The 10,806-nt window shown below is 37.1% G+C and overlaps 1 protein-coding gene and 1 pseudogene across 1 annotated transcript; both read right to left on the bottom strand.

Annotated features, from left to right (window-relative positions):
* Window positions 1-603: 603 nt before the first annotated feature.
* On the bottom strand, window positions 604-2,602 carry LOC125188578 (60S ribosomal protein L19-1-like). The gene is made up of 5 exons (XM_048085512.1): window positions 2,450-2,602; window positions 1,648-1,770; window positions 1,108-1,421; window positions 928-986; window positions 604-836 (listed from the first exon to the last, which is right to left on the bottom strand). Exons 1-5 carry the CDS (start codon window positions 2,559-2,561, stop codon window positions 812-814), a joined length of 633 nt encoding a protein of 210 aa, XP_047941469.1. The 5' UTR covers window positions 2,562-2,602; the 3' UTR covers window positions 604-811.
* A 1,966-nt stretch (window positions 2,603-4,568) lies between these two features.
* Window positions 4,569-9,537, bottom strand: LOC125189925 (annotated as a pseudogene).
* Between the last annotated feature and the right edge of the window lie 1,269 nt (window positions 9,538-10,806).

Here is a 10,806-nt window from a genome sequence, read left to right as displayed (position 1 = left end):
TTTATAGAAGTAACAGAGACACGGAAAGGAAATGTAATTGTAGTATTGGTTAGTGAAAAATGATGTTGAAAGCAACGAATAATTTCGCCTATTGACATAGCTCGGAATAAAAATCAGTGGTCCGAATATATTGTACTAATTAGTTGGATGCATCACGTAAAAATATATTCATAACTAAATTTTTACTCGCCAACACGTTAAGGAAAAAAAGTTACCTTATGAAGCAACGCTGATTTTGCTCATAGTCATAGCTCGAAAAAAAAAATTAATGTCCGATTATATGGTAATTAGTTGGATACATAACATGGAAATATCCACACCGCTGAATTTTTACTCACCAACACGTTCAGAATAAGCATGTGAAGCAGATCAGAAGACAAGTGGTTGCCATCGAATCCTTTTTTTTTTGCAAGAAAAACAATCTCTAGCAGTATTCATGTGAGGAATATAATTTCACATCTAAAAAATTCCAATTAATATAAAATCAGCATTCATAACAGGAGACCAAGAAGTCGGATTATAACAAACAACTCCGATTTATGCAAAACTAGCCTTGTGCTATATGCTTGTGGTGGATGATTGCTATTAATAAAGAACAGGACGTCAAAGAAAATAAAGCAATCTTTCCAGAGAATAAACTGTAAAAGGAAAACATAAGAGCACACTTGGTCAACCAAAACATAAGTTGTGTATCAATAATCACAGTTATGTGATGACGATAAAACGATTTAAGATACTAGTTGTGATACTAACAAAACCATTGAGAGAGCGTAGAACGCTACCACGAGCACATAAGCGGTCATCTGACATCTCACTTCTTAGCCTTCTTAGTACCTCTGCATCACCGATAATTTGAAGACTGTTAAGTCAAACTAGATTGTGTGGTAATAAACCAATTGAAATGGCATATACATGTCAGTCACTTACTGAGACGTAGGGACAGGAGTGGCCGCAGCTGGTGGTGGTGCTACTTTCTCCCCCGGTCCCTGAATACATACAAGAAACAGTAAGAAAATCCGGTGTAGAATGTTTCTTTATAATATACGTGCATGTTCTAATACATGAGAGTTATTAGTAAGTCAGGGAAAAGAATTCAATCAATGTTACCTGTGCTAGTCGTTCTTCTCTTCTTGCAAACTTCCTTTCCCTGCTAGCTTTGTTCTTAGCTCTCTTAGCCTCAAACTGGTCAGACAGTGTCTTCTCCCTAGCCTTCTCAGCCTTAGACTTGTGGATGCTCTCCATGAGAACACGCTTGTTCTTGAAAACATTACCCTTCACTCTCATGTACATGTCATGGTACATATGCTTGTCAATCTTCTTAGATTCCCTATATTTCCTCAGCAATCGTCTTAGCACTCTCATTCTCCGCATCCAAAGAATTTTTGTGGGCAGCCTTGCCTCCCTGGTACCCTTTCTTTTACCTGTATTCATTCAGAAATTCACAAAAAATTATAAACCCACAGTAATGTGAAGTGGGTTTAACCAAATGAATCCATTCTATGAAATCCATCTTAGATAGAGTCTCAAAAAGAAAATGGAATGGGAATCTTTAGACTTTTGATTTGACTAACAAACAACCAGACACTTAATTCATTTCAGAGTGATCCAAACATGCATTAAAGCTAGACAAGAAGTGAATGACTGTACCATATCCAGAGTGTCGACCCTTCCTCTTGGCCTCTTTCATCCGACGAGCCCTTGATCGTGAATGAATCTTTGTGGGCTTCCTGATAATGAAACCATCCTTGACCAGTTTCCTAATGTTTTGTCCTACATCAAAAAGGAAGAACATTACGAAACAGAGCAATGAAAAAATGACTGGTAGAAATGCATTACAAATGCTAGGAATTTAAAAGATCAATACTGAGTAGAACTATGTACAAAAAACAGATGACTGGATAATGTTAGAGTAATTAATTAAACGGTATTTTTTCATTCAAAGAGATTCTGTTGATTTTTAGGAAAAATATAGACAACAAAAATTAGGTCAGACTCAAAAAAAATTCTTGGCACGGCAGTAGAGCTTTCACTACTTTGTGTTCCAGATTTGAACAAGCTGAAGCGTTTCCCAATTTCATCCAGAAACACACTGACAGATAACAATCGACTCTAGGTAAAATACGAAGCATAACTGACCGACACATCAAAAAGCTAAAACTACTAAGAAATTTAAACCAAGTATCTGCAATCCGAAATTATCCACTGCTCTGAACAATGAAAAATCAATTAAACAAGCTCAATGAGATTGATCAATTAAACGATGAACCAACAACATAAAGCGCATTTCCATCTAAAACAATCCAAAACATATGAAACCCCTCACAGCCATCAATATTAACATCCTAATTTTCAAATTAAGCATTTTGCAGCTAGACATAGCGCCAATAGAAACAAATTGCACAGATCTCAGAGAACCAGAACCACCAGCAGAAAAGGTTCGAGAGCGTACGAGAATTAGCCATGGAGATTTCGTTAACTTCATTAGGGTCAAGCCAGACCTTGCCCTTGCCGCACTTGAGGACGCTGGCGGATAGCCGCTTCTGCAGCTTTAGCGACACCATTTCTGTATCTCGCAAAAGGAGGAAAAATGGTGAGCGGAGAAGATGCAATTTTATAACGCGATGGATTAGGGTTATATAATATAATTGGGCTTTCGTTTGTGAAATTAGTTGGAGTTTATGAATAAAGTTTGGGCCTATATTAATTGGGCCGATCTACATTTCTAATCATCAGTCCATGGGAATTGGAGATTTGTGAAATTAGTTGGAGTTTATACCTAAGCAATCTTATTTTAGTGCTAATGAAAATATTACAGCATTTGCAATAACTTGTCAACGAAATTCTTATGATTTTCCTCAAAAAGAAATTGGAGATTTGCAATAACTTACTACCTCCGTCCCTGAAAGTTTGACACAGTTTACCATTTCGGTCCGTCCCTGAAAGTTTGACACACTTCACTTTTTACCATTTTTAGTAGTGGACCTCATATTCCACTAACTCATTCCTACTCACATTTTATTATAAAACTAAAAACTAATACTCCCTCCGTCCCGACTAAGATGACACATTGCTTAGCCGACACGAAATTTTAGGAGTTATTGGTTAAAATGTTTAATTGAAGAGAGAAAATGTGGGGGTAAGTATTAAAGTAGAGAGATAAAGAAAGATCAATATTTTAATAGGAGTGAGAAAAAAGGGTTGAGTGTATTAATTGGAGAGAGAAAGTTTCCAAAAAAAAATGTGTCATCTTAGTTGGGACCAACTAAAAAGGAAAATGTGTCATCTTAAGCCTGACGGAGGGAGTACTTTCAAAGTAGGACCCACATCCCACCAACTTTTTCAACTCACTTTCCATTACATTTCTTAAAATCCGTGCGGGGTCAAAGTGTGTCAATATTTGGGGGACGGAGGTAGTATGACTTAATGGTTTAAGAAATGATACTGACTTGGATATAGAATTGACAAGAGTGATACGACCCAAGGAACTGTGCTCAATGAGTGCACCTCATTGAAGATCCAAGGGGGACCCGTGACGAGAGCCAAGGCGTGACGTCTCCAAGGAGGAGTCTCCGACCTCGTCCAAAGGGTGTTGCAAGAGGAATCGTAAAAGCCCGGGATCGAACTCGCCATGAAGACCACACTCTTAGCCACTCAAGGGAGCACACCTTGAGGGTTCAATATTTGTCTGATCGAGCATTGGGGAGTTTGCCGTGGGAGTTCTAGTGAGTTTTGGCTCGGCCGGGCGAAATAACGCTACCTATCGCCTGACCAGTCGATTGGGAGTATGTCTTGCGGATTCCAAAGAAGTTCGCCCGGGTCGGGCAATTTAGCGTTGTCCGAACGCCCGATCGGGCGCGTCCGTTGCTTTGATTTTTAGATTTTGTGGACCATTTTTCTTGGGAATGAAGCTCTAGCTATAAATACTCTTTTGTATCATTTTGATAGGGGACTTTGATGAATTAATATTGTATCTCCTCTGTGAGTTTTCCCTTTGAAAGGGTTTATGGGACGGAGGGAGTACAACATTTATAAACACTCCTTCCTCCTCGTAATCCAATAATAAGAAAAAACTGCAAATAAGTTTGATGCAATTAGCATAGCATATATTCTTACAAACTTTGTCAATGAAAAAGCTCATGATTTTCCTCATAAAGGCTTGTTTGTTTTTAGACACGACAAATATTACAGAAAGCTCGTTTGAACTCTACTGCCTCAACTGTCTTGTTGAGGTTGGTGCAAGCATTGTGATTAAATAAAATATGAGACTGAAACATTATAAATGGATCGAGAAATCCTGCGCGTACATACAAGCACCAAAAACATTCATTTGAATGGAAACTGTGCTCATCTCATCGACCAATCCATACTGTATTTTCACTACTATACCAACCCTCTTCTTTCTATGTACAGATTTCGCTACCATTATACCGTTTGTATTTGATTATAGGGTTTCAAAAGAATTTGAGAACTAGAAGCTGGATAATCCCAAATCCACAAGGCAAAACTCATTTCTATCAGTGACAAAACTTAATCCCCAGCTATTAGCAGCTGAGCTGAGTGAACTATATTTAATACTCTAGGAGCTGGCGACTCTCCGATGAGTTCAGCCAGCTGCAACCGGTTGACCACCCCAAAACGCCAAGGATTAGATCCACCTTCGAGCAAGCATTGGCCTGGGACGAGGAAAAATACACAAATGTTAGTTTAGGATCAAGTGAGGGGGATATATAGATTTTGGGATGTGTACCAAATCATCCATGCTGGCTTCGACCTGAAACAACATGATACCCATTCCCTTCCTTGGATCAATTTCAACCTGCCAATTTTGTACAACATCATATATAACATGTCAGAAGAGACGGATTTTGTAAACGTTAGGAAATAGTTAAAGGAATTGGACGAGTTATTGTTAAATCCAAACTCACAGCACAAGAACATAGAGTAATTCCTGCAGCTACAAGTGCTGATGTGACATCTGCCATCATCCCTGAGTATTAATATACATCAGAATTCGAGCAAAACAAATAAGAACAATTGCTTAGTTTGTTTAATGGTGAGTTCATGAGAGCAATTCAGAAAATCATTATTTTAGATACAAGTGGTGCACAAGAAAAGACTAGTGGCATAACCAACCATTGAACTTACCTTTACGGTCTATGCAGACTATGGACAGCCACTGGATAGAGTTACCCTCGAGGTTGTGCCAAGACATAATCTTGCTAGCTTGTCATACCTCTAGTCCTGGTAACACTTCTATGTGCAAAGGAATATTGGCAAGAATCATCTTAGCAATACCATTTCCTTGAGATAGCACCTCTCCTTTGGCCTTCAAACTCACATGGTGCATATTCTTGTTGTGCTTCCCATTAACAGTTGGAACCTGGATCTTCCTCTTGTCAAATTGGAATATATCTTCACTTCCAGCTTTTGAAGATGCTATTTGCATGACATTCCTCAATAATTTCTGCCACGTATGTTTAGCCCCCTCAGAGTAATTTACTACTGGTTCTTCTTTGCTTTCCTCTTGAGATTCAGCAACAAATTTCTCCACAGAATCAGCAATTATTTCAGTTGCTGATAGTGCAGCTTGTTCACTCAGAAACTGCTACAGGGGACATGTAGTCAGGCAGAATAATTATAAGTAAGTAATTAAAAATAAGAGTAACTCCAAAAGTAACCTACTTTCATTATCTTATGTCGAGCACTTCGTGTTTTTGCATATTCAAGCCACTGCTTGTGTCTCTGAAAGGCAGATTTATTCGAGAGACCCTGAAATGAAACTCACATGAATATGCAAGATAGAGCTCGTACTATATCCTACATTCCAATTGTGGATAATGCATGATAGCCAAATCTCAACTTTAATGATTTCGATATTGAAATCTAATTCTAGATTTAAATTAATTCAACCACAACATATAGACTATAAAGTGGAGATAGATTACTAACCTCCATCCATGCTTTTCTTGTGTTGAAGAAGATGTTGAATCCACCTTTTGATGATTCTCCTCTCCTTGACCTCAACCCTTCTATTTGATTCCTTTAATGGATAAAGAATCAAGGGCACTTTTCTATATATATATGTATAACTATATATGTGTGTATAAATGCCGACTGAATACTGCAAGCATTTGTTGGTGTGTTTAAATTATGAATAGGCCATCTCTTTATATAGGCGTATACATGCCTCTTCGTGGACAGACCAATGGATGTGTCTTTCCATTTGGAAACCATAATGCTCTAATTAGTCAATCGACACACCCATTCGGTAAAATCAGTTTAGAAACTAATTAGAAACTGATTCCTCACATTACACACATGCACGTCCACATACTTTTATAAACATGCAATACTTATAAATATTACAGTTAATTATAATTAACTGCCATAATTATAGTTAACTTAATTAATGCATGTACGACAACACACATATATAATCAATTCATTTATACATACATATATGTATTCTTTTCGTATAATATAATATAATATATATTATATTATATTATAATATTATAATTAGAGGTAGGAGAGGAGGGTTATCAATACACCCGATTCTAATTCTTTAAATCGAAATCGATCCATCACGGTGTCGTCTTTAATATTAGAATCTCTTTTAACTTTTAATATTATGAACTTGAAATTTAATTTAAACCAATAAATACATAGGTCACATAAGAATATAAATATTCTTACATTCTCCCACTTGACCTTTGTATCATCTTAATGGTTTAATAACCATAATGCGCACTTTTATATCAAGTTCAAAATATCCTTTAAATACCATGACAAAATTAGAATTGATCGAATCATGGCGGTCACACATCATTAAGCGACATGATTCCTTCCATGTATCACATATCAATTCCAACTTTACATTGTCCTTTCATTGAGATGAACTTTTATTCTTAATTTATCATATGTTATCCAATAACCATAATTGTATACAAACTATAATGATAACATATTCAATAAACAGAAACATAACTTTTATTGAATTCAAAGCGTCTTACACTTTACAAGCATAATACAACTAAAATAGCAAGGCTTTATCTATAATACCCATACGCTCTACATGGCCAATAAACATTTTGGGTGTTAGTCCTTTAGTTAACGGATCCGCTACCATCATATCCGTCCTAATATGCTCAAAGAACACTCTTTGTTTCTGCATTTCTTCTTTGACAGATAAGTATTTTAACTCCACGTGCTTAGCCCCTTTCGAGTACTTATCATTCTTTGAAAAGAAGACAGCTGCGGAATTATCACAATAAATTTTCAGCGGCCTAGCTATAGAGTCGACAATTCTAAGCCCTGAAATAAAGTTCCCAACCACAATCCATGAACAGTGGCCTCAAAGCATGCCACAAATTCGGCTTCCATAGTGGAAGTAGCAATGACAGACCGCTTTCCACTTTTCCATGACACTGTTCCCTCGGCTAAAAGGAACAAATAGCCAAACGTTGATTTTCTACTATCAAAGCACCCGGCATAGTATGAATCTGAATATCCAATGACCTCTAGATTATCGGATCTTCTATACGTAAGCATGTGCTCTTTGGTGCCTTGCAAGTACCTGAGGACTTTCTTTGCAGCCTTCCAGTGATCCATTCCGGGATTACTTTGATATCGACCCAACATACCAACCGCAAAGGTGATATCTGGTTGCGTACATGTTTGAACACAGTTCAAACTCCCAACCACTGATGCATATGGAATTCTTTCCATTTCCTTACGCTCCAATTCATTTTTAGGACATTGCATTTTGCTAAACTTGTCTCCCTTTTGAATTGGAGCAATCCCTATAGAGCACTTTTCCATTCTATATCTCTCTAAAATCTTATTGATATATCCTTTCTGAGATAAACTTAATAATCCTTGTGACCTATCTCGAAATATTTCTATTCCGATCACATAAGATGCATCTCCCATATCTTTCATTTCAAAGTTCTTAGAGAGATATTTCTTCACATCATGTAACATACTCATGTCATTTGCAGCAAGCAAAATATCATCAACATATAAGACTAAAATTATAAACTTACTCCCACTGATTTTTACATAGATACATCGATCAACAATGATCTTTACAAAACCATATGATACAATGATATCATTAAACTTTATATACCATTGTCTAGAAGCTTGTTTTAGTCCATATATTGACTTTCTCAGCTTACATACTAAGTGTTCTTGTCCTGTTGCCAAGAATCCTTCGGGTTGGTTCATATAAACTTCCTCTTCAAGTTCTCCATTTAGAAAGACGGTTTCACATCCATTTGGTGTAGCTCGAGATCATAATGAGCCACCAAAGCCAAAACAATTCTTAAAGAATCCTTCTTTGAAACTGGAGAGAAGGTTTCATCAATTTTAGAATAATTTCTGATATGGCTCTCTCAATACAGAAAATACCTTTGCAGCAACCATTTTGTTTCCAATTTCAGTGTGGATCATATACGCATAATCAATCAATGTTGCCCCTTTAGGAAGATTCTTAATCTGTTGACAGAAAACTTTATAAGTACTAATAATAGAGTCTATTACAGCAGACGCAAATTATAATATTCTTGCCTCTTCCCTGGGTGTAAATACAAAGACACGACTGCCGAGAAGATCCCTAGTGACCGTGTCAACAAACTCCCTCGAGCTCATATTTCCAACAAATTCCTCCAGCCACTCCCTGATTGCATTTAGCCAGCTTATCTATGAGGAAAATAAAAATCATTTGTTCATATAATTAGTGACTTAATCAAAGACGCTAACCGGGAAATTCCTATATGGATTGACATGTGAGAAACTAAAAGTAATGTACTATACCCTCATAGCAATATTAGCATTGTTAAGGCAGACTGCTTTCATCGTTGAATAGATCGTTGAATACTAGTTCTAGGTAGTCTTTTTTAGTTCAAATTATAACACTCTTTCATCGAATTTTTGTAATCTTGATTATCATAAATACCAAAAGGAAGATAATGCATGGCAGCAAATTTAGCTATAACTTCAGTAGTATGCTTATGATCATATCTTAAAAGAGCGGAGGACGGCGTACCTGTTTGAGACGAACCGGAGGCGGAGCCATGGGCACTCGCACTTTGGAAGTTGAGTTGGGTTTGGCTAGCGCTATGCCCATATAGTTCGGGATGAATCGTCTGCATGTGACGGATGAGAGAGCCATATCCCCCGGACTTCTTGAATTTGTATTTTTTGGTGCAGTAGTTACAATATGCCATAAAAAATATCGGCACTTCATTAGCGGAAGAAACTATTGGGACCTTTTTGAAATATTTCACAAATATATCAGATTTATATTTAGATTTTTCTCCGCGGCCGTCTTGTGAAGGGGGGGGGGGGCATTTCCTCATTTTCGTGGTCACCGTCACTGTCCTCATTATCATCGTTCAGATTAACATTAACGTCATCAATATCGTAATCATCGACCGAGATGTAATTATTAGCATCGGATTCGGCGCCATCCGCACCATGACCACCCAATTGGGCTAGTGCAATGGCTGCAGCTGCACGACGATCTTCTTCCATAGTAGTATATGTACGAATTAGAATTTAGAAGATGAGCATAGAAAAATCATGAACTCAAACTTATTAAGTTATGTATAAAAAAAAATAATATGCAAAATATTTTATAACTTACTTGTAAGCGAACAGCCTCAGCATGGGAAACCTCTTCCAAAATTTCTCGACGAGTAGGTCGTCGTGATTTTTTCGGACGGGTAGATTGATCTTCGGCAATTCCTTTGCCCCGTCGATCACGGTCACCACCACCACGAGAAGAAGACATATTTTTTTTATAGTAATGTAGTTGAACAAGTTGTAACTAATATAAAGAGCAAATTATGAAAATTGATGAACAACTTAGGTAAACAAGTAGAGAGCAAATTGAGAGAGCCATATCAGATTATTTCTCGATTATACTGTTATACATTATGTTGTCATGATCCAACAACAACATTGTGGCTAAGTGGCATTCTCCACCTTTATAAGGTTGAGAGACTAAAGATCAATCCCAGTAAGCCACCCATTACCAACTCCCAAAAGAAGAAGAAAAGTTCTGCCAGATAAGCGTTTAAATAGATGTAATCCATCCTTTACTCATTAATTCTCTTATTTTCTAGAAGTTGTACTTGCAGATAATATAAACTGCAAGTTAGAGGTGGCCACGGTTCGAAAACCGTCGGTTCCGGTTCGTTGAAAGCTTGAACCGTAACCGGCCCGGATACCGGTTATCCAGTTCCGGTTTAACCACCGGTTACCGCCGGTTCCGGTTAATAACCGCCGGTTTTTCACCGGTTCCGGCGGTTCCGGGCCGGTTCCGGGCCGGTTCCGGTTCGGTTCCGGTTCAGTTTTTTATTTATTTAAATCTTAGAGTTATTTAAATCTTAGAGTTATAACTTTTATTGCAATTCTATAGTAAAATCCAAAGAGAATTGATAACGATAACGATAAAGAATTGCAATTTTATTGATTTGAAACTTTGAATGTAAATTTCTACAATACAATTACAAGTTACAAAATACAACAATACAAGTACAACTATACACTTGAATTTAAAATTTAAATACAAAATTACAATTTACAAAAAACATATTAAAAGTAAAGTTGAAACAATTAGAAAAAAAAAAGAAATAAAAGGAAAAGGACTTGAGCTCAACTTAAATTTAAAATTTAAGTTGAGGTGCCTACGTATCCTTAATGCTCAATTGCATTGAGGAATCAAAGTCCACGTAGTTCTCTTACCTTGCTTACCTTGTTGGTTGGCGGTTGACGACGGTTGGCCTTCATTCTTCACCT

Source organism: Salvia hispanica, chromosome 5 (genome assembly GCF_023119035.1).
Source record: "Salvia hispanica cultivar TCC Black 2014 chromosome 5, UniMelb_Shisp_WGS_1.0, whole genome shotgun sequence".
Classification (NCBI taxonomy): Eukaryota; Viridiplantae; Streptophyta; class Magnoliopsida; order Lamiales; family Lamiaceae; genus Salvia; species Salvia hispanica.
Note: the sequence above shows the minus strand (reverse complement) of the source record. Positions and strands in the feature narration are given on the sequence as shown.